Source organism: Ceratotherium simum, chromosome 26 (assembly GCF_057802395.1).
Source record: "Ceratotherium simum simum isolate JZ-2026a chromosome 26, ASM5780239v1, whole genome shotgun sequence".
Lineage (NCBI taxonomy): Eukaryota > Metazoa > Chordata > Mammalia > Perissodactyla > Rhinocerotidae > Ceratotherium > Ceratotherium simum.
In genome coordinates this window covers 7,614,933-7,639,839 of record NC_141925.1, presented here as the reverse complement: position 1 = coordinate 7,639,839, position 24,907 = coordinate 7,614,933, and the positions used below count along the sequence as shown (strand labels likewise).

Sequence of the window (24,907 nt, the reverse complement as noted above, 5' to 3'; positions counted from 1 at the left end):
TGTCTGAGAAGGTCAGCCTGGGCCACTCCCCCATGGACGAGGTGGAAGGGCCCGCTGCACTTACCTGGTTGATCATGCACGTCTCCAGCTCCTCTTTGGAAAAACCGGTTTGACCCCTTTCTTTACTCTGACCGAACAAAACAGAACAAAATCTCAGAGACGCTCTGGGGTAGGAGGGGCTTTGACTGTCCACACAAACCGATATTTAGTCTGGACAACTAGGCAGTGCATTCTCAGGAGCTGATCTTATATGTAGGTCAATACACCTATGTACTGAAGCATGAGACTTAAGCGTCCTTGTGATGAAATAAACAGATGAATACATCAGGTGTGTTACTAATCCACTAGTAACCGAGATCTGCTGACATGGTATACGTTATGCCGGGTAAAACAGAGTCATTACACTGGGTCCATTTGGTGCCAAAGCCTCAGCCCTCTGCACCACACCCCCCGGAGTGTTTGGAAGGCTCTGTCCACGCAAGGGCCTCCCAGGACTTTGACCAGGGTCACTGATGTCCAATAATCCAGCCAGTTGGGATGAACAGTTGGACAAGCGGTGAGTGCGTGGCTGGTGCTGGGGAGCCTCTGTGTGTGTGTGTGTGCGTGTGCACACTCGTGCCCCGTCCTCACCCGGTACCACATGAAGATGGTTTTGAAGGCATTTTCATTGGAGCAGGAGCCGCAGGCCATGGTGATGAGCTGAGACATCCCCTTGGGAGCCACCTGCAGAGAGGGGAACAGCTGTGGGCTCAGCTCCGTCTGGACGCCCCACGTCCCCTAGCTGGAGCTGTGCCTCTGCAGGGGCCACACGCTGGGCTAGGGGGCTGCGGGAGGAGGAGGGAGGCTGGGAGGGAACCAGGGACGTCCTGGCAGCAGTTGGTCTGGGAGAGTGGACTTGGGCTGTTCAGGGATGGAGAAGAAGCCCCAGGAGGCCCCGAGGCTGGAGCGCAGAGAGGATAAAAGGGTGAAGAAAAGCCCAGTCCGTCCCTCCTGACGCAACCCCCACTCCCCGAGACACCCACATTTTGCAGGTGGGAAGCTGAGGTTCTGAATGACTTTAATTGTTGTACCAACTAAACCCAAAATGTCGGGGAGGATTGAATAACATCTGCAGAGCTCCTGTCATGGGACAAATACTAATTTCTCCAGAGATCCCTTCTTCCTGCACACAAGGAATCCCTTCTTTTCCTCAAAGGGAAAAGTAAGAATACTCATGAAAGAAACTGCACAGAGAGCCACACTGAAGTAGAAACACCCCATTCTTAATCATGATGGATCTCCATCCTTTCCCTCCCCTGCTGGTGCTGCCTCGCCTCTGAGAGATCAGAACTGCAGTTCAGCGGGGCTGGAAGGTGGAGGGGGGTCCTGACCACGGAGGGTTGTTCCCAGGGAACTCACCGAGAGCAGGGACGCCCGGAGCTTCTCCACAAAGTTCTCCGGGGGGAGGATTCCGAGGGCCGGTCTGTTGATGAACGTGCTCTGCAGAAAGGCAGGAAGACAAACGGTGACTTCGCAGGCCGGACTCAGCCCCCTGCCCCCCGAGGATGCTTTTCATAGCGATGTGTTCAAATAGGCTGAAGGGTGTCCTGTCAGTGCGGGAATGACAGCTCTCCCTGCACTTTCAGAGAAGTCCACTAGGATTGCTCTGGGTTTTTAAACAAGTGTCCAGGGCTGGCCCCGTGGCTTAGCGGTTAAGTGTGCGCGCTCCGCTGCTGGCGGCCCGGGTTCGGATCCCGGGTGTGCACTGACGCACTGCTTCTCTGGCCATGCTGAGGCCACGTCCCACATACAGCAACTAGAAGGATGTGCAACTATGACATACAACTATCTACGGGGGCTTTGGGGGGGAGGAAAAAAAAAACGAGGAGGATTGGCAATAGATGTTAGCTCAGAGCCGGTCTTCCTCAGCAAAAGGAGGAGGATTAGCATGAATGTTAGCTCAGGCCTGATCTTCCTCAAAAAAATAAATAAATAAAATAAAAATAAACAAGTGTCCATTGCTTGGCTGTACTATTGCACTATAGTTATATAAGATGCTACTATGGGGGGAAACTGGGTGAAGGATACATGGAACCTCTTTGTACTATTTTTTGCAACTTCCTTTGAATCTGTAATTTAAAAAAGTCCCATCAGAATGGTTAAAAAACAAAAAATGGATAACAAGTACCGGGGCAGATGTAGAGCAACTAGGACTCTCATTCACAGCTGGTGGGACTAACATGGTGCAGCCACTTTGGAAAATGATTTGGCAGTTTCTTTTCTTTTTTTTTTTGAGGAAGATCGGCCCTGAGCTAACATCTGCCAATCCTCCTCTTTTTGCTGAGGAAGACTGGCCCTGGGCTAACATCTGTGCCCATCTCCCTCCACTTTATATGGGACGCTGCCACAGCATGGCCTGACAAGCGGTGCATCGGTGCGCACCCGGGATTGGAACCGGCGAACCCCGGGCCACCGCAGCGGAGCGCGCACACTTAACCGCTTGCGCCACCGGGCCGGCCCAGCAGTTTCTTATAACGTTCAACATACACACACCCTACGACCCAGCAATCCACTTCTAGGTACTTAGCTAAGTGAAATGAAAGCATATGTCCACACAAAGACGTGAATGCACGCAAATGATTATAACGGCTTTTATTTGTAGTTGCCAAAAACTGAAAACAATCCAAATGCCCCTCCACTGGGGGAAGGATAAATAAACCGTGGTATAGGCACACCATGGAATACTACTCAGCAATAATAAGGAATAATCTGCTGACACATATAATAACATGAAAGAACACGAAGAATCTCAGAGTCGTGATGCTGAGAGAAAGAAGCCAGGATCAAGGGGTCTCACACTGTATGGTCCCATTCATACGACATTCTGGAAAAGGCAAAACTATAGGGACAGAAAACAGCTCATGGTTGCCAGGGGCTGGGGTGGGACTGACTAGAAATGGGCTTGGGGAATGTCTGGGGTGATGAACTGCTCAGGTCTGGATTTTTTTTAATTGTGTTAAAAAACAAGTAACATAAAATTTGCCATCTTAACCATTTCAAAGGGTACGATTCAGTAGTGTTAAGTATATTCACATTGTTGTGCAACCATCACCACCATCCATCTCCAGGACGTTTTCCTCTTGCCAAACTGAAACTCTGTACCCTTTAAACAATAACTCCCCATTCTCTCTGCCCTCAGCCCCTGGCAACCACCATTCTTCCTGTCTCTATGAATTTGATGCCTCCAGGTGCCTCGTATAAGTGGAATCAAACAGTATTTGTCCTTTTGTGACTGGCTTATTTCATTTAGTATAATACCTTCCGGGTTCATCCATGTTATAGCATACGGCAGAATTTCTTTCCTTTTTGAGGCTCAATAATATTCCATTAGACGGCTATGCCACATTTTCTTTATCCCTTCAGTATCCATCGATGGACACTTGGGTTGCATCCACTTTTTGGCTATTGTGAATAACAGTGCTGTGAACCTGGATGTACTAATGTGTCGATTTTGACAGTGACTATATGACAATGCTTTTGTCGAAACTCACAGAACTATACACTACAAAGGATGGATTTTACTGCATGTAAATTGTACTTTAATTTCAAAAAAACATGGAAAAAAGGCATTAAGAAGCCACGCCAGCTCTGGAATTTCTAAGCAGAACAGGGTGTAGGAGGGCAATCTGGTGAGGGAGCTGGCCAAATAAACAGAATGGGTTGAGTATGAGAAAAGTAATGTTACAAAAATTACTTGTCTATGTTGGTTTTTTTTTTTTTTCTAATTTTGATCCATGTGGGTCCAGAGAAGTATTTCCCTCTGCAAGGAAATCACCAGTGCAAGCCTAATGCTAAAGAGACACTCGCTTCTGATTCCCAGGAAATGAGGGAACGTGGTGGGCACTGAGAGGAACTTGCTCATCCAAGGGTGGGTCAGCCCTGCCCAGTGACTCTGGAGCAGGAAGGCAGACTGAGGGAGCCGTGCCTCTAGATTTCAAAAGAAAAGGGAAATGTAGATTTTAATGTGAAATCGCCCCATTTTAAAATGCCAGCCAAAATTATCTTAAATCAACCTCCGGGTCAAGGGATAGGCCCACACTCATGTGGCTGCTTTCTTGAAGAAAACCAGCCCCTGCCTTGCTGGTTGCAAAATGCAGGCATGGTTGCTAGCTGTCCCCATGACGGGGCTGGAGACGCACGCAGGCCAATGGTCCCAAACCTCCCCACAGGCTTGTCCTCAAATACTTCCCTTACAGCAAAGAGAAAGGATAGCATTCAATTCTGGAAGGACACCAGCCACGGTAGATGTTTCAACCACACAGGGTGTTGCTGTGTGTTAAGAGCCTGACACTATTTTGTACTCTGATTCGGCTATTTCTAGACTTCCTCTAAAGAAACGACTTCAAACATGGACAAAGCTAAGCATTTAATTACTCATGTACCCTTGTTTATGACAACAAAAAGGAGAAACACTCTAAATGCCAACATTAGGTGATGTAAACTATGGCAATTAACTCAAGGTGATGTTACGTGGCTGGGAAAATGGTGTTTAAAAAAAGGTTCCAATTTCACAGCAGGGTTCACTCTGGGTGGTGGACATTCTATGGGTTTTGACAAACACATAACAACACGTGTCCACCTTATAGAAAAGACACAAATGGAAATGCAGAAGGAATAAGAGAAAAGCCGTCACGTCCCCTGAGGTCCAGCCTGCCCCCAGGCAGGGATCAGCAAGAGTCTGGAGGTGTCTGCACCTGAACAGCGATGTCACCTGGAAGTGGATTCGGGTTATAAAAAGGGATTGTCTAAACGCAATGTGGCACCCTGGATTGGATCCTGCAAAGAAAAGTGGACCTTAGTGGGAAACCGGGGAAATCTGAACAAAGTCTGTAGTACGTAATGTACCAACATGCATTTCTTAGTTTCGACAAGGGTGCCATGGAGAGGTGAGGTGTTAGCACTGGGGGGACCAGGGAGAAAGGTAGATGGAAACTGTCTTTACAACTTGTCTGTAAATCTGAAATTCATCTAAAATAAACACGTTTAGTTAAAGAAAAGAGGGAGGATCGTACTGAGCCTGGGAATGGGGACTTCTCGGCTTCCTCTCTCTCTCGGACATAATCAGTGTAATAACCTCAATGCAAACCCAAACAGTGGCATTACGTATAGGAGGAAACCCAAGGAGAGGGAGGCCCCAGGACTCAGTGCCCTGGTGGCTTTGGAATTCGGCTTGGACCACTAGACACTGTGGCAGATTCAGACCTCTGTTGCTTTTTCTGCTTTGTGACCACCTGGGTGGGTCTAAGTAGTGGGAGAAGGTGACGCTCCTGATTATAGATATGGGGGAACTGAGGACCAGAGAGGTCAAGCAACCTGCCCCAAGTCACACAGACAGGAAGGAGCAAAACCACGACTCAAACCCAGGTCTGCTGACTTCAGATCCGATCCTCTGCCAGACACCGCAGGCAGCCGGCACCTGAAAATGGTAATGCTGGACGAGTTCGCCTGGCACAATGGGGAGACCTGGGCTGGCCTGTAGGGGTCTCTGAGGGGCATTCCCTTTTGGCTCCAAGCTGTTAGGGTGGCTCCTAAGAAATCAAGCACAGGGGCCGGCCCCGTGGTGTAGCAGTTAAGTGCACGCGCTCCGCTGCTGGAGGCCTGGGTTCAGATCCCGGATGCGCACCGACGCACCACTTGTCAGGCCATGCTGTGGCGGCGTCCCAGATAAAGTGGAGAAAGATCGGCATGGATGTTAGCTCAGGACCAGTCTTCCTCAGCAAAAACAGGAGGATTGGCATGGATGTTAGCTCAGGGCTGATCTTCCTCACAAAAAAAAAAAAGAAAGCAAGCACACCGTGAGATCAGGGTGGAGGCGAACTGCCATCATCAGTATCGCGGGAAGCAGCTCACACAGCAGACAACTGGCTGGCTGGCAGCTTGACTGCCTATCTGGGCCCAGGGAAGACGTGGGGGTGGTGTTCTTGTTCCACAAAGAGTGACATTAAGAACAGAAGGTATCTGGGACAACGAGTAGCAGAATCAAATGAGGACAGGTTTCTAGAATCCTTGCCGTCAGACTCAGCAGCCCTAAAGGGCAGCGCGAGGAGAATTGGCTTTGGTTTAAGTGGCTGTGCAATCACTTAACCTCCCAGGGGCAAGTCACTTAACCTCTCTGGTCTTCAGAGTCCTCATCTGCCAACATGGGGTTGGGGTGGCAGCCATCCCTGGGTGCTTGTGAGGAGCCAGTGAGACCACACGGCATAAGATGAGGCAGAAGCTTGGTCTAGAAGGACAGAGCCACACAGGTAGAAAGGCCTGGAGGTCACAGGGATGGCATGTGTCATGCCTGAACCAGGCCAGCTGCCCTATGTCCATCCCAGGTGCCACGGATGTCAACTGCACTCATCACTCATTGCAACGTGACTGTGCACGTGCAATGCCCAACAGTCATTGTGTAACTGTGGGCAATGTAATGAGGTGGCCCTGGCAACACATGAAATTGTAACTGGAACCCAGATATTGGATCCACGGGACACAGCTTTAATTTTTGCAGCCACATGATATAATTATGTTGGAGTTTCAGGGTGACATGGTTGGGGTACAAAAGGGTTGATAAGCCCCTTCTCAGGACTTCAGTGACCTGGCAGGAACCTGGTCCAGACAGTGAAAACACCAGAACCACCACCTGAGCACATCTCCAGCCAAGAATCTGGAAGACCCAAGACGTCAACCGACGGTCCCCCAGCCTGATGCCCCGGGTGCACCCTGCTGAGCTTCTGCCCGTCAGCTGCCACTTCTCCACTACTGTGCCAGGTGTTCCGTGCACCCTGCCCCAACCCAGTGCTCTGCAGAGCAACGTCAGCACAGACAGGATCCAGAGTGGGATCTCACCCCAAATCCCAGAGCCCAGAGCCGGGCCGGGACAAGGTAGGGACTGAGTCATTGGTGAAGGAACAAAGGCCAGAAACAAGGCTGCAGAAGCAGGAGCCAGCACGCAGGCTCTGCACTTGATGTGGAGGGGTCAGGAGGCATCCTGAGGGCAGTGGGTGCCGGAAAGGGCTCCACGCCCTCTGCATTTTGGAGGATGGTTTGGAGGAGGTGAGACTGGATGTGGGGCGGGAGGGGCTGATGGAGAGGGACTGTTGGGAAAATCCAAGTGGGAGCTGTGGAGCTAGGACTGGTCCCCGACTGGGTGGGAGGTGAGAGGTGAGAGGGGGGTCGGGGGAAGGGAGGATGACGCGAGGCTCCCAGGTTCCTGGCAGGGACAGGTGGGGGCAGGGCATCCCCCCAAATCAGAATCCCCTGGCCTGGAAGTCACGTGTTGTTGGGGACGGTTCTGCCTCCGGAGACAGCTGACACTGCAAATGTGTGTGACGTTTGTTGACACAGTTTTTCAGCACCAACTGCCGAGGCATCTGGGATCCGCACAACGTTTCGAAACAAAGCCCGGCTTTGAATGTAAACACACCCATGGAGCCTGGAGCCTCCGGCCGCAGACGGGCCTCGGCAGACACCTCGGGTAGACTGGCGGTTCCCACTACAGCAGCCCCCGAACTTGGCAACTGATGGAGGCGAGGAACGTCCTCAAGCCCCTCCCAGCAGGGCACAGCCATTCATAAGGAGGGAGACGTGGTTCTTTCCTATTATCTTCAACTCTGTCATTTAAAAGGGAAGACACTTTCGGGGCCGGCGCGGTGGCACAAGTGGTTAAGTGCGCGTGCTCTGCTGCGGCGGCCCGGGGTTCGCCGGTTCGGATTCCAGGCGCGCATGGACCCACCGCTTGGCAAGCTATGCTGTGGCGGTGTCCCATATAAAGTGGAGGAAGATGGGCATGGATGTTAGCCCAGGGCCAGTCTTCCTCAGCAAAAAGAGGAGGATTGGCAGCTGTTAGCTCAGGGCCGATCTTCCTCACACACACACAAAAATAAATAAAAAAATAAAAGGGAAGACACTTTAAGGCCGGGGAGTCAGTCCCTAACGGGGTTGGGTTGTTGGTCCACCCCGGCCTTTCTTAGATTTCTTTTCAGGAATCACACTCCTTGTCCCATGTGGACAAGTGTGTCACTCTCTGAGTAAAATGAATGTCCCCCAATGACACTCGGTGTCAGTGAGGATGTGGAGCAGCTGGAGCCCTCGCACACTGCTGGAGGGAATGGAGACCCCCACAGCCACTTTGGAAACGTCTGGCAGGATCTGCTGAAGCTGATCATTTGTGCACCTTTCGGCCAGCAGTCCCACTCCTAGCCTCGTATCCAATGGAAACGCATGAACGTGTTCACCGAAAGACACATTCTCGAGCGTTCACAGCAGCAGTCTTCGTAGGAAACAACCCAAACACCCATCAACAGCAGAAGGGATGAATTATTTGCAGTATCTTCACACAATGGAATGCTACGTAAACCATGAGAATAGATGGTCTGCCGCTCTACACAACAAGGATGAACGACGCAGACAGATTCTGAGTGAAATGAGCCAGACGTGATAAAGAGCACACATCGTATGACTCCATTTATGTGGTAATAAAGAATGCAAGAAACGCATCTGTGCCGCTAGAGGTAAGGGGAGCAGCCCCCCTCACCTGGTCTGGAGAGCAGTAACAGGGTGGGGCGTTTTGTGGGGACCACTTGTAACTCATGCATCCTCAATGGGGTTGGGGAAAACACCCTGCTCCTGTGATGTAGAGGGCACAACCATCTATCTGGGCCACGTATACCATATCATACACAAATAGACCATACCGTACAGGTGTGTTGAGGGCACAACGATGGCCCCCAAAAAGATGCCACACCCTCACCCCATCCCAGGACTGCAAATATGTCACCTGGAAAAGGGACTTTGAAGATGTCATTAAGGTTCCTATTTAGTTCACACAGCGAGACTCTTCTGGATTTCCCAGATGGGCCTACTGCAACCACACGAGCCCTTTGCTAAGGGCAGAGGCAGAGGAGGAAGACAGAGAACTGGACCTGCTGCTGCTGGCTTAAGATGGCGGGACCACATGGGAAGCACGAGAATGAAATGCATCTGCCAACAACCCGAACGAGCCCCATAGCAGATTCTCCCCCAGAGCCGCCAGCGGGGCGTTCGGGTCGCTGACTTTGATTTCGGCTTTGTGAGACCCTGAGCAGAGCGCTCAGCCGAACTGGCCAGACGCCTGACCCACACAATCCGTGAGACAACAAACAGCTGCTGTTTGCAACCTTGAAGGTGGTGGCAATTTGTGACGGCAGCAATAGGACACGAATACATGGTGGTATTAAAATTTCATGATGGGGGAACAGCTAGGAAAATAAAGTCTAAAAAGTCTCCTTAAGGAAGTAATCAGAAAAAAGTGTTGGGAGACACTGGGTTACATGGGAAAACTCATTGGCAGTACACCTAGAATGTAGGCACGTCTGTGCGCGTGTGTTACCGTTGGTGTAACTGTGTAATGGCTTTCCACCTCTCAGGAAGGAGATGCAGGAGTGCTGCTTCTACCGCAGGGGTTCCCAACTGGGGTGACTCCACTCCTGGGGGCATTTGGCAATGGCTGCAGGCATGTTTGGTTGTCCTAACTGGGTAGGTGCTACTGACATCTAGTGGGTGGAGGCCAGGGATGCTCATCCCCCCGTGCACCGACAGCCCCACATCAGACAGTAATCCGGCTCCAAAGGGCAACAGAGCAGAGCATGAGAAGTTGCATGTCACCTGGCCCCTGCCTACCACTCAGGCCTGCTTGGATCCCGCCCGGCTCTCTCTGCTCCGGCCACGCTGTCCTATTTTGTTCCTCAAGCTCACTGCAGCTCTCCCTCCCACTCTCTTCTCCCTGCCGGACCCCTCTTCCCTGGCTGTCACCTGTTAGCACCTTCTCCCCCTTCAGATCTCAGCTCAAATGTCACTTCCCTGGGAACACTGCCCTGACTTCAGCCCCTCCATCCCTGAAAGGCCCAGTTCCTGTGGGTTTTATTCCCAGCACTTCCTCTGGCTGTGTGACCTTGGACAAATATTTAACCTCTCTGTGCCTCAGTTTCCTCATCTGTAAAATGGGAATAAAACAGTACCTGCCTCACAGATGTGTCAATATTAGAGCTGTGAAGTGCTGAACACAGTGTTTATATGTATTACGCTCTTAATCAACGTTAACCATTATTATTACTCTCATTGTTTTATGCCCACACAGCACTGCTTACCTCATTCTGTAGCACTTAATATGGCTGCAGTTCTCTGCTTACGTGTGTGGTTAATTGACTGACTCCACTGGGTGGGGCGCTGTGTTTCTGCTCACCACGGCATTCCAAGTGCCTAGTGTGTAGTATGTGCTCCATAAATATTTATGCAATGAATGAATGAGTGAATGGACTGTTTCCAAAGGCCGCCCCAACGATCCTCTGAATCCCCATGAACGCGTCTGGTCTTTACTCTGCATAATCCAGGACTCACCACATTTTGAGGCTGCTGGACGAGTTTCACGAGAGCGGGATGGCTGTAACCTGGGGAGAGGGGAGTACAGTTAGAGACAGCATAGCATCTCAGCGTCCCTGCGCCCCTCCCCCAATGCCTGCCCCCACCCTATCCTTCCAACCCTGCAACTCTCTTCACATGCCAAGGGGTCTTTTTATTCTTTGCAGACACAAAGTCCCATTCCTGCAGCCCACCCAGAACCCCCAACTCAGAATCTCTCAGGGTGCTGCCCAGAAATCTTCAACAAATTCTCTGGGTGATCCTGATGCCCCTTCAGCTTTGAGACCTGCTGGACCAGACCAGCATAAGAGGAGGTGTACACAAGGTTAAGGCAAACTTCAAGACCAGGGCTGGGCACGGCTCCCCAGGCCGGTGTGATGAACCGCAGAGGTGCCCTCGCCTTTTCCCCAGTGCTCACTGGGTGAGTCAAGTCACAATAAGCGTTTGCTCAGGGACTGAGGGGGGACAGATGCAGCCTGCAGTCTGCGGCCAGCATGTCCAGTTCTTCATGCACTTGCTTGTTCCCAGAGTCCCGCCGCATTTACTGTCCACACCGGGCCTGACGTCCCATGACAAGGCTCAGGATAGCCTCTGACTCAGCAACTGCTCTTGTATGAATTTCCCCCACAAGTGTGCATAAAGACCGATGTAGGCCCCGTGGCTTAGCGGTTAAGTGCGCGCACTCCGCTGCTGGCGGCCCGGGTTCGGATCCGACGCACCGCTTCTCCGGCCATGCTGAGGCCGCGTCCCACATACAGCAACTAGAAGGATGTGCAGCTATGACATACAACTATCTACTGGGGCTTTGGGGGCGGGGGGAAGACCGATGTACACGTGTCTTAATCACGACCCTCCAACATCTCCAGGCTTGCAACAACCTTGTGCCCATCACCAGCTGCCAGGACTAGCAATGATGAACAGGAAGGGCCTTACACAGAGGAGATGCTCAATGAACGAAAGCTTTATTATGTAGGAGGGAGGAGCACCACAGTATTGCACAGCAGTGGAGCCAGAATGTTCTGGGTTCAAAGCCTTTACTTCCACTTATTGAGCATCTACTAGGTGAGGGGTTTTCTGCTCATTATCCCTAATCCCGGTGACAACTCCCACAGGAAGGACAAGTTTGTAGGAGGCACAGAGGTCAGGAGACCACACTGTGAGACCCTCAGACGCAGCGGCCAAGTGGTCAGCTCAATAGATACTAATTGAATGGATGAATAATGTGGAGATCCAGCGACATGGGCAAGAACTCAAAACTGTCAGAGATGAGAAAAGACTAATCAATGAATCTTAGAGCAGGAAGCAGACTTTGGAGAAAAACTCCTGGTCTTCAAGTATCACAATTTTTATCATGCATACCTTGTATCTATCTTTTTAAAAAACCAATTCACCTTTTTTTTTTGTGAGGAAGATCAGACCTGAGCTAACATCTATTGCCAATCCTCCTCCTTTTTTTTTTTCCCCCAAAGCCCCAGCAGATAGTTGTATGTCATAGTTGCACATCCTTCTAGTTGCTGTATGTGGGATGCGGCCTCAGCATGGCCAGAGAAACAGTGCATCAGTGCGCACCTGGGATCCGAACCCAGGCGGCCAGTAGCCACGCACTTAACACTTAACCGCTAAGCCACCGGGCCAGCCCCTCACTTTTTAATTTAAATAAATTTACTTTGAAAGGAGACTTTGCATCACTATGGTGAGAGGCCCAAGGCTCTGAGCTTGGAGCCTGCTCTCCTCCATAAGAACAGATGAGCAAGTTTAGACAGGTGTTAAAGACCCAGTATCACCTGGGGAAGACTTTCTCCTAGATGAATCAGAAAGAGTCAACAGACTTGAGAAGCCTAGTGGTTTCCCTCTGCCTGCTGCAGGGAGCATGGACTCGGGGGGTGGGGGGGGGTGATGTCAGAGCCAAAGGGAGAGAGTTGTTAATGTCCTTCCCCAACCCTCCCCACCGCTCCCCACCCTGCTCCACGGCTGCTGGGCCCACAGCTGGAAAGTGCTCGTTACTCAAGGAAGGAACACTCTGGGTTTTTTCCGACTGCTTTTCGGCCAGAGGTCTTTCAGCTCTGGCTCTTTTATCACACTGCCCGGGTGTTTGTGACTTTTCTGCCTCAGCAGATAAGCCGGTTCCAGGGAAATCTTATTAAGCCACAGAGGCAGCTTGTCTGATCAGCTTCAGAAGGAGGAATGAAAGAGGAGCCAGTCCCTCTGATCAAGGAAGTCCTAGGCCTGGGCTTTAGACACGGTGGGACCCCCACGTTGCAGGGCAGGGCAGGGGCAGCATCTGGGAGGCTGCGATCACAGAAGTCAGCTTAGGAGACAGGCAGTCATTGGTTCAAATCCTTGGGCTCCCTGGACACGCTGGGCAAACCCTGCAACCTCTCAAAACCTGGCTCCCCATCAGTCAACTGGAGGTGATGTTAAAAGACGTGATGGGGGCCGGCCCAGTGGCGCAAGCAGTTAAGTGCGTGCGCTCCCCTGCAGCGGCCTGGGGTTCACAGGTTTGGATCCCGGGCGCGCACCGACGCACTGCTTGGCAAGCCATGCTGTGGCGGTGTCCCACATAAAGTGGAGGAAGATGGGCACGGATGTTAGCCCAGGGCCAGTCTTCCTCAGCAAAAAAGAGGATTGGCAGATGTTAGCACAGGGCTGATCTTCCTCAAAAAAAAAAAAAGATGTGATGTTATAGGACTGATGTAGGGATTTAACGGGATAACAGGTAGAGCAATATGCCAGGCACATAGTAAACTCTCAACAATTATTAGTTTAAAAAAATCATCTCAAAGACTAAAGATATGGGAGAAAAGCTGGCCAGAGAGAGAACTTTTAGAACTTCCAGTCTTTTAACAACTGCAGCTGGCCTGATTGCCCACACCCCCACACATACGCTGGCTAGCTGGCTGGGGATTGCAGCTGAAGGGGCCCTGGAGGTGGGGTGGGGAATGTACGAGTTAGGGAAGACACTGGCCCACAGTCCCACGGCTAATATATGGTGGGGCCAGGATTCGGACCCAGGATAACTTGAGATCTGATCCCTTTCACTCCAACACAAAACGGAGACAGGGTTTTGTAAATCTTAGAATCCAAAATGCCTTCAAAGGCCAAAGCATTTCTGAATGATGGACTTCCCAAAGAGAATGAGTCATCTGCTGACTGCCTGATCGCATCTTAACAGGAAATAAATAGGTTGGAGGGACTGGGCTGGGGGAAAGCAGAGGAGGAGTGGAGATCTAATTCGGGGTCTGGGGGGCGGGGAAGGCCCCAGGCTGCTGAGGGGAGGCGGGGTGGAGCTGCTGATGGGGAGCTGAGGACGCTCCAGCATGATCCAGGCAGGCACAGGCTTCATCAGATGCTCAGCCTACAGACCAGGGAATGCAGCAGGGAATCCATCTGAAGAAGCATCAACTGCCTAAACTGCAAAGAGCAGCTCCTGCATGTCCAAACCAGCCCTGTCTATCCCGTCGTCTGCCGAGCCTGCATACAGCAGCGAGTCACGCTCTGTGTGGCTGGGAGGTGAGCCTGGTGAGGCAGATGCTGTGACCCACCAGGTCACCTTTACTGGGCAGGCCACCCCTCTTCCTGCTGCTGTGTGTGTGCGCGCTGATAACGGCCCCAGCTGCCTCCTTCTCTGGAAAATTGCCCTTGGTGAATAGAAGCTGCTTTGCTCAAGAGATGACACGTGTCCTTCCCTCTGGCAGCTGATGGGCAATGACTGACGGGCACAGGGGTACAAAAAGGCCAGCTTCTTTGCCTCAGTCTGGCACCAACTCTGGGGTGCCATTCATGCTCCAGGGCCCCCTGTGGGATCAGGCTGTGGCTGGTCTCTGGCTGAGAACTCACCCTTTGTAGCTTCCCCCTGGCCCTTTGCTGTTTCCCTCCCTTCCCTTTCTCCTGAGAGCTGTCCCTCAATAACTCCTTGCACAGAATCCCTGCCTCAGGCTCTTCTTCAGGAAACCAACCTAAGACGGCTGACCCTGGACACTGCAGTCACACAGACCTGGGTTCACATCCTAGCTCTGCTTCCTCTGCAAGCTGTTTTAACCTCTCCAAGCTCTGCTTATCTATCTACAAAACGGGGATATGAACACATTACCTTGTATGGTTTTGGGGAGGAGTAAATGAGACAAGACAGGTAAAGTCCCTAATAATACTCCCTCTACGAATTACTTGTTCCTTTTCTCTGCCCTTGAGGGAAGTGTCTGGCAACACACAGGGACGTGCCTGCTGGAAGGAGCATCTGAAGTCTGAACAGCCACAACTCGGAAAGAGAAGTTACAGTCATGGACTGAGTTTCCACCTCTTACCTATGGGGACAGAGGAGATCTGGGAATAAAGATCCAACATCCGGTTGCCATCCACATCGACCAGGTAATTGCCTCGGCTCTCTTCATAATTGCAGAAAAAATGCACAGCCTCTGCATTCTTGGGGAAAGAAGAGACTGAGTCAGGCTCACCCGCAACTCCCTAGATTCTTGATCTTTTAGGATTAAGCTCAAATTAATAAGCAAACCATGACCTGCCCATTCTAAGGACACATGGAAGGTATACGTAGGTGCTGGCAATGTCGGATTTCTTGCCTTGGGGGTAATTACATGGGTGATTTGTTTTGCAATAGTTTATTAAGCTGTGAATTTATATTTTATGAATTTTTCCCTAGGTGTTTTATATATCCCAACAAAAAAGGGTGCAATATAAATCTGAAGAAGATTCTGATACATTAAGATGTACATGGTAAGTCTTACAGCAACCACTAAGAAAACTAAAAAGCATACAGTAATTATGAAAGAAACGAAAATGTTATACTAGAAGATATTCACTTAATGCAAAAAAATAGTAAAAGAGAAACCAAATGGTAAATACAACATATCAATAATAACATTAACTACAGATGGAGTAAATAACCAATCAAAAATCAGAACCTGTCAGACTGGACAGAAAGATTCAACTATATGTGGTCTACACGTGACATACTTTAGATTCAAGAATATAAATAGGTTGAAAGCAAAAGGATGGAAAAAGATATGTGATTCTCACAGCAATCATAAGAAAGCTGGGACGGTTTATACTAACATCAAACAAACTCGACTGTAGAACCAAACAAAAAAATGTTCCTGGAGGGAAAGGGAGGCATTTTATGATGATAAAAGGGTCAGTCCACTAAGAAGATACAACAATTATAAATGTCTAAGTGCCTGACAATAGAGCCCCAAAATATATAAAGCAAAAACTGATAGAATTGAAGGGAAAAATAGTTCTACAAGAACAGATGGAGAGACTTCTATTGGCTTTCAATAATGGATAGGACAACTAGGAAAAAGATTAACAAGGAAACAGACTTGAACAACACTCTCAACCACCAGATCTCACAAACATCTATAGAACACTCCACCCACCCACAGTAGAGTATGCTTTCTTCTCAAGTGTATATGGAACATTTTCCAGGACAGACCACACTCTAGGCCATAAAAAAGGCTCAATCAATGTAAAAGGGTTGAAATCACACAAAATATGTTTTCCAACCACAATGCAATGACATTAGAAATCAATAACAAAGAAATTTGGGAAGCTCACAAAATTGTTGTAATTAAAATAACACATAACTAATCAATGAGTCACAGAAACATCACAAGGCAAATTAGGAAAAAAAGGTTTAGAACAAAAGTCAGCTTTGCATCTTTTGGGAAAAGAGCCAGCACAGAGTAAATGTCTGTGTCCCTCAGTGAAATTGTGATAGAGGAGCAATGGAAGGAATGTTACCCCATCCCCACTTACCTGAATTATATTGAGCTGTTTCATTAACTCCTGCAGGCAGGAAGAGCGAAGGTATTATAGCAAAGCCACATTCTTGCCAAAGTAGCTTAAAATCTTCCACGTCTTCCCAAGTCTTGGGGCTTTTTTCCCCCTCATGCCAATAACTTAATAGTCAGTTAATTAGTCAACAACATTAAAAACATTTAAAAATTGCTTAATATAAACAGTTGGCAGGGAATTCTTCCTGCCAGCTAAATTACCAGTACAACAGACAGACTGGAGATTTAAACATTTGGAAGATAACAATAAAACAAACTAAAATATTTAACAAAAAATCTTAAGCTGGGGGCTGGCTCGGTGGCGCAAGCAGTTAGGTGCACACACTCTGCTGCGGCGGCCGGGGGTTCACAGGTTCGGATCCCGGGCACGCACCAACGCACCACTTGTCAAGCCGTGCTGTGGCGGCTTCCCATATAAAGTGGAGGAAGATGGGCACGGATGTTAGCCCAGGGCCAGTTTTCCTCAGCAAAAAGAGGAAGGATTGGCAGATGTTAGCTCAGGGCTGATCTTCCTCACAAAAAAAAAAAAAAAATCTTAAGCTGAAGTCGTTTATCTAGTGTCCATAAAAGCATGAGTTTTCTTTTTATTTAGGGGAAAAAAAGGCTTTAACATCCCATTAGGAAAATAAAACCAATGGAAAATATTAATTTGCATATCAAAGAACCATTTATAATTATAATCCGAAAGCTCCATAAACCAGTTGTGCAATTCTATACAGAGACTGGGAAATATCAACTAGCTGCTTTAATGTTAGAGATTTCATCTCTAAAAATAATTTGACATGAAATTAACGTTAGCAGTGTCATAAAATTATATATTTCTGCATAAAAATAGAAAATAATATTAATGACAAGAATATGAAAAATTATTCCAAGTATTTTACTACTATTCAATTAAAATCCATCCCTTCCCAAGTGAAATATGCATGAAAAAAGTGTCTCCTTTTGTTAGCAAATCACTATCCAAAATAACTACAATCAATTACATCAGTATAAAGATTTCTGGGTTTACAAAATAGTTTCAATGACAACAGGGGAATGTTTTGATGGTAAAAAAATGAGACTGTAGATAAAATCTGTAAAATACGCAGAGAAAAAAATAAATCTGTATTAAAGAGGTTGACACTGTTATTTCCTAGATTCAAACATTAAAAACAGTATTGCACATAACACAGAATCTAGGTTAGTCAGCCTCCCAGAACGCGTGATATGCAGGTTTTGGAGCACGTTTGAGGAGAAGCCTCAACCTCCCTCATCAGACTCATCTTGTGTCTCTTCATCTCACAGGCTAACATCTACTCCAGGGAATCAGAGCTACCCAATGTCTCTCATATGCCACATACTGTCAGCATGTACTTGCCTAGAAGAGGATGCCCTCCTTTGGCAAATTCCTCCTTTTTCTCCTTCAATGTCAAGCTCAAGGGCATTTGCTATCCATGCCCTGTGCCATATAGCATTGCCATGTTCTTCCACTGTTGGTGGGATGTTCTGCCCCAGCCCTTGACTCTGGGCTCAAAGCAAACCACGTAACTTGCTTTAGCCAACAGAATGAGGTGGAAGTGATGGTGGGCCAGTATGGAGCCTAGGCTTCAAGAGACCCACAGCATGCTTTCCTCTGCCATCACCACGAGAACAAGCCCAGCCCAGCTTGCTGGAGGATGAGAGACACGTGGAGCAGAGCCAAGTCACTGCCGTGACCAAGACAAGCCTAACCTAGATCAACCAACAGCCAGTCATCCCCTAGGCATGTAGATGAGCCCAAAAGAGCTGCCTGCTCAACCCCCAGTTAACCCTAAATGCATGAGCAATCTGTATGCTATTGAGGTTTCGTGATTGTTACGCAGCATTACTGTGGCATCAGATAACTGATACATCTCCTCTGGGAAGCCTTCTTTGACTTCTTATGGCAGAATGGCCTAGTTTAACGTCCTGATCTCTAGTGGTGAACTCTCTGAAAGCAGCTAACAATACAGGTCCCTAAGCTTGGCTGTGTTCTCGCCTCACGGACCCCTTCTGCTCTTTTTTGAAACACACCACTCGGGCATGCTCAACTCACCCGAGATCTAGGCCCTGGGACTTCTGTCTTCATCAGTGGCCCGTCATAGTCAAATTCAACGTCGACTTTGGCTGCGGCTTGACTGATGTGTCTGGGTCCTGTGGTAAACAAAAATGATGAGAACTCCCGATGACAGCAGATATAATGAGAATCCTGCCCTAAAAGACGCCCAAGGTCCCTAACAGAGGCAGTGCCAGGACCTCAACCCATCCCAGCCAGACCACCCTGGAACACTGAGTCTGGCCAGACGTGGGCACCACAAGAGCACTGCAGATTTAAAACATGGGAAAGCCCAGTGCCAGTGAAGCTGCAGGCAAACAGGCATGCTCACGTCCTGCTGGTGTGAGTACAAGCTGATGATGGCTTCCTCTTCCTTTCAACTGAGCAATCTCATTTCTTAGGATTCATCCTAAGAAAATAATGGGACCAGTGCATAAAGATGTAGGTCAAAAATATTCATAATAGTACTGTCTCTAACAACAACAAAGAGAAAACAACCTAAATGTTCAACAATGGAGGGCAGTTAAATAGAATACGACATAGTCAACCATTTCACGGACGATGGAATATTACGCATCCATTTACAGTTTCGAGATGGACATTCTGAATATTTATGGACATGGAAAGATGCCCATGGTATTAGCATGTGAAAGGTCAGATTATAAAAATTGTCCAAATTTTATAAAAAATTAATCTATATCCAAATGGATATATAGACCAGAGTTTCTCAGCCTCGGCACTATGGACACTTTGGGCTAGATAATTCTTTGTGGTGGGGTGTTCTGTGCACCGTAGGATATTTAGCTGCATCCCTGGCCTCACTCACTAGATGCCAGTAGCACCTCCCCCTAAGTTGTGACCCTATTTGTGACAATCAAAAATTAACCAGGAGGGAATAATCAAATGTCTAAACTCAGGTGGTTCCCATTTATGGACTGTTTTTTACAAAAGAAAAAAAAGTTTTGGTCAGAAGTCATTTGTTTGAAACCCATTTCACCTTTTTTTATAGTAATAAACACAGAGAGGGTGTCTGAGTGCCCCGGCTGACCCCACACGGCTCTTTAGCTCAGCATGTGGCTGAGACACAAAGGGAAGTCTCAGCCCCAAGTCTCACTGATCCCTGAGCGAAAGGCTCAGCGAATCCAAGACCAGGATTCACAATCAGCAGCCCCCAGAAGTCCCTTTCATGTCCCTGTTCATCGTTTATCTTCCTGGCACCTATTCGGTGGTTGCAAAATGCCAGCTCCTCCTACTTGGGAGGCCATAATTGCATCAAACTAGGAAATCATTCGACACTTTATATAAGTCATATACGTGATCTCTGATCTCATTTCATCGTTACACAACCCTGAGGGATAGTTGTTATTGTTTCCACTACACAGGAGAGGACACTAAAACTCTGAGAGGCGAAGAAACGTGCCAGGATTTCTCTCTCTGTCTCTCTCTCACACACATACACACACACACACACACACCTTGCCAAACTATACAAAACCATGATATTAGAAAACACAAATTCATTCTCAATATTCCATGACTGCTTTGAATATCAAAGAAGGCTTCTGAATTAATTATGTAATAAACTGTAGCCCTTTGAACATAAAGTCCAGTTAAAATCCAACACCACCCTTATTTTAAGGCATGAAGAAACCAGCTTTTACTGTCTTCTGTTTGATCCTAAAATAAAAAGGGAATTCCTAAAGAGTCTATTCCATTAGCAGAGTTAAAGGTCGTGGAACATAGCGATGACCTTTTCTACACTGAACTGTTTATCTCACCCTTGGCCAGGACTCATGGTTACTGGTCAAGACTGATTCCGACTAGAGTGCATAGAACGGGGACGCGTATTTGGGTAAAAAGAGCTCTTAACTGGTGCTGATCTTTCTTCGCTTCCAGCAAATGGGGAAGTGAAAAATTTGAAATTAGCAAGCTGTCCTTAAGCGAAGACATGTAAGTCTTCCCTTCCTTTCTCCAGAAAATGTCTTGACATCGCTTTGTCGCAGTCAGATTTCTCGGGAATTGGGAAGTGGGAACACAGGGAATGGAGGCAGACAGCAGTGGGGACAGCAGTGGGAGCTGTAGGTGAAAGGATCCTGGGAGAAATGTGTGGATCACGTGGAGCTGTGGTTGTGCGGGCGCCAAATGAGGGAACAGCGGCTGGGAGGCGGGGTAGGGAGAGGCGGTGGAGAGAGGGTGAGAACCCTTCCATTGGGAGCAGGGATCAAAGGGGTACAAGAAGGGGAAGCCCAGCTTCAAGGGCAAGGTGGACGGGTCTGTTTCAAGAAGTGCATGGGTTCCTACCATGTGCCAAGTCTTTGTGGGTGTAGATGGAAGAGGGCCAAGATCTCTGGGCAGAGATCCTGAAAATCAGAGCCTGGCAAGTTTGTTTGCAACCATGCTATCAGAAAAAGGAAGATCATGAAACTCACATGTATTTAGCCCCTACTGCGTGCTAAGCAGGCCTTATTTAGGCAAACTCTCACCTATTGTTTCAATTAATCCACAACCCTCTCCCGAGATGGTATTGTGGTTCCCATTTTACAGATGAGGATCAGAGAGGCTAAGCAACTTTCCCAAGGTCACACAGCTAGTGAGTTACAGAGCCAGGATTTGAACCCAGGTGCAACACTTCTGCTTTTCTCACTATATCTCAATTTTGACTTTTTGTAGAGGAAAATAACCAAATACCAATACAACGAATATTCTCTTAATGATGACATATAATGCCACAAGCCACCAGAGAAAAGAACAAGATTTGAATGGTCAAGGAAGCCTTTTCTGGGGTCTGTTATATCAAGCCACATGAGCAGATCCATTTACCAAGCATTTATGGTGAACATACCAGGCATTATCCTGAGCACTTTACATGGATTGCCTCATTTAAGCCTCACAACCCTCCAGGAGGTAAATGTTATTATTATTCCTGCGTTACAGAAGAAGATGCTGAAGCTCAGAAACGTCAATTAGTTTGCCCAAGGTCACACAGCTGGTAAGTGGCTGAGCTGGAAATTTGCCCATCTGACCTCTCCTTTCCTAGACACTGTGAATGGATCTGATGATATCTTTCATCTCATCTAATGCTGGTCTTTGAAATGAAACATTTGCACCAAAACAACTCGCTTCCCCCAAAGGCAGATTACTATCAGAAGCACAAGGAAGCAAAAAAAAGCTTGAATTAATATTGAATGCTCCAGCATTTTCATTCATGAATAAAACAGCACACCAGAGAGCAGAGGTGTGTCCTGACACCAAGAGCCAGCACTGTGGGTGAACGCAGCCCCGCCTCTGGGTCTGATGATGACGCTCACCACCCTCAGGGGCCATGCCAATCCAGAGGCAATTTTTAACTCCAAACTATAAAAACAGCCATCAAACGCTTTTAACATCCTCTTGATCTTTCTACTGAGAGTAATAAATGAATGTCATTTTACCCAAACAGGAAGGGTTCTGTATGTGAGCCAGGTCAAAGTCAAGGTCAAGTTCAACTAGAGTTGTTTGCTCTGCTTTTCCTTTAAAAAAAATCTTATCATCCCCCCATCTGTCCACCCCACCTTTTTTTTTTTTTCAGTGAGGAAGACTGGTCCTGAGCTAACATCTGTTGCCAATCTTCCACTTTTTGCTTGAGAAAGATTGTCCCTGAGCTAACATCTGTTGCCCATCTTCCTCTATTTCATACATGGGACGCTGCTACAGTATGGCTTGACAAGCGGTGTGTAGGTCTGCACTGGGACCCGAACCCACAAACCCCAGGCTGCCAAAGCGGAGCACGCGAACTTAACCACCATGCCACCAGGCCGGCCCCTCCCACTTGTTTTTTGATAACGTGAGCATTGAGGAAAATATCAATGAGCAGTAAGGGAAAAAAAATACGTGTAATTTCACCACACTGAGATAACCATCTTGCTGTCTAGTTTCCCACTCTCTGTACTTTATTTGCCGATATGTGCTTATAAACTTTTGTGGGGACGGCATGAAACAATGCGATTGGGAACACTGCCTCAGGTCACGAACTATCATCACCTTGAATGACTTCACAGTGATCCAGTGGGTGGAGACTCTATGGAAGCACAGTGGGTGTGGCAGCAGGCTGTGGGCACCCTCCTGCTCTCCTTCACTCCGGGGAAGCAGCTGCCACGTGGTGAGCCGCTCCATGAAGAGGTCCAGCTGCACCCTCATGAGACACCTGCAGCTAGACGGTTCAGCTAAGCCACCCCTGGATTCCTAATCCCCAGAAGCTGTGAGATAATATTATTTTAACCCGCTGAGTCTGGGGATGTTTGTTATATGGCAATAACTAACAACAGAGAGGTTAAGGGTGAGGGTCCTGAGGCCAGACTGGCTTGGTTCAAAGCCAGGTTCAGCCACTTGCTAACTCCGAGACTCTGGGCAAGTTACTTAATTTCTCTGAGTCTCAGTTTCCTCTGTCTTATGGAATTGTGGTGAGGACAAAATGGATTAAAAGTAAGTGATTATTTCTATAATTTAAAAACCATTCCCCTATTGCTACCTGCCCGTCAGCAGGGTATAAGAGTGCACATATTCCTGTACCTTTGCCAACACAGTTTTAGTATTAATAAAACCCCTCATCTATCTATCTATCTGTCATCTATCTATCTATCTATCTATCTATCTATCTATCTATCTATCATAAAAGATATGCCAGATTGATAGGCCAAAAGAAAAGAAAAAATCTTATAGTTTTCTAAATCTGGCAGAAGTGTGCAAAAAAAGATTCAACTCCGACCAAGAAACGCAGAGCTGAGTAACTCTGATTTAGCCATTTCCGTCTTCTGCATGGTGCCCCCATTCCCGTGATCGTAAAGTGGGAGTCAGGACACTCCCCACTTTATTGTAAACGTAAACGAAGTGCTTTCACATGGACCTCCTCTTCTGATACAAGAGGCTTGTGAAGCAGGGAGGATACTGTCATTATCCCCACTTTCCTGATGAGAAAACTGAGGCGTGGGGAGGTTCTGCCCATTGGTTAGGCTCACTCGGTTAACACGCGGGGAAGCCTGTAGCCCAATCTTATGAGTCTTAATCCACTGCTCTTTCCTCATTGTCTCCCTGGGGAGTCCAAGATGTCCTTGAGAACGACCTTCAAAAGCGGCGCCACATGTGCCACCTGGCTGGAGCCCCACGGGGGCCACGCTCTCTTTTCACTGGCGTGTCCCCGGCACCGAGTACAGCACTCAGTGGGCGCTCGACAGTATTAGTCACCGAATGAATGAATCTTCCACGCCAACGACTCTCCCTCCGACTCTGGACACACCACACCTGAATCATCCTGGTTTTGGTTTATTTTTAAAATAATTATGGGTCAGCATTATAATTAAATACAACAAAGCAAAACTTCAAAACCTACTAATAACCCCTCACGGCTATCAAGGTCTCGAACAACAAGGAGAGACTGAGCAACTGTCACCGACCAGAGGAGACGAGGGAGATGTGACAAATAATGCAGATTGGACCCTGGGACAGAAAAAGGCATTAAGGGGAAAACTGGTGAAGTCTGGAGTTTGGTTAACAGTAATGGTCCGAGGTCAGTTTCTTAGATTTGACAAGAGCATCCCGGTGACGTAAGATGTTATGTTAACGATAGGGAAGCTGGGCGAGGAGCACGTGGGCTTTCTCTGCACTATGTCTGCAACTTCTCTGTACATCTCAAATCATTCCAAAACAAAACATTTATTTTAAGATAAAACCTGCTAATACTCCTGGGAGAGGAGCGAATACTCTTGCTTTTTATCCCACCCAGGATATAAACACCAGTATTCAACGTGCAAACCAAGGACACAACCAGCAACTTATCATCAGAAGGCAGGCGGGACTGACAACAATAAGGGGACACTGTGATGACAAGCATGGGGTTCTGAGAGACTGGGGACAGACTGGAGCTGCAGAGTGTCCAAAGGAGGCTACCGTTTGCCTCTCCCTCTCCCAGAGCCGCAGGAGGCACGTGGAGGAGGGATGGTAACTAAGCGTTTGGGGCCAGACTCACTTGCATTCAAGTGGCTGTGTGACCTTGGGCAAATGACCTCACTTCTCTGAGCCTCAGTTTTCTCACCTGTACGATGGGGTTCACTCGTGCCCTCCTGGTGGGACTATTGGAGGGCAGTCTCATGAGATCATGCAAACAGGGGGCTCACTGATGAGGCTCATTGACTGAGCTGCCTTCTGAAGTCAGTGAGGCAGAGAGAAATAGAGGCATCTGAGAGACGGTGGCAGAATGAGCTGGTGAGGTGGCCAGCTGGGTGTGGGAGATGAGGGAGAGGTGAGGGAGATGGCAGCGAGGGGTGGGACATTCCTGGGATGCTGCCTCCCATCCAGTGCCCTTGAAGCACAGTGGACCTTTATGTCAATTACAAAGACTTTCGGGGGCCGGCCCCGTGGCTTAGCGGTTGGGTGCGTGCGCTCCACTACTGGCGGCCCGGTTTCGGATCCTGGGCACGCACCGACGCACCGCTTGTCTGGCCATGCTGAGGCCGCGTCCCACATGCAGCAACTAGAAGGATGTGTAACTATGACATACAACTATCTACTGGGGCTTTGGGGGTGGGGCGGAAGGAGGAGGACTGGCAATAGATGTTAGCTCAGAGCCGGTCTTCCTCAGCAAAAAGAGGAG

General features: G+C 48.3%; 1 protein-coding gene across 5 annotated transcripts in view; it reads right to left on the bottom strand.

The window, feature by feature from the left end:
- Window positions 1-24,907, bottom strand: part of ABAT (4-aminobutyrate aminotransferase) — an 86,885-nt gene that overhangs the window by 14,111 nt on the left and 47,867 nt on the right. For all 5 annotated transcript variants that reach the window (XM_014793459.2, XM_087449603.1, XM_087449601.1 and 2 more), the window contains exons 3-9: window positions 18,283-18,380; window positions 16,189-16,218; window positions 14,721-14,838; window positions 10,399-10,448; window positions 1,399-1,479; window positions 631-723; window positions 65-127 (exon numbers count right to left, since the gene is read on the bottom strand). In XM_014793459.2, the coding sequence (XP_014648945.1) occupies window positions 65-127; window positions 631-723; window positions 1,399-1,479; window positions 10,399-10,448; window positions 14,721-14,838; window positions 16,189-16,218; window positions 18,283-18,380 (533 nt within the window). The remainder of the gene's footprint in view (window positions 1-64; window positions 128-630; window positions 724-1,398; window positions 1,480-10,398; window positions 10,449-14,720; window positions 14,839-16,188; window positions 16,219-18,282; window positions 18,381-24,907) is intronic.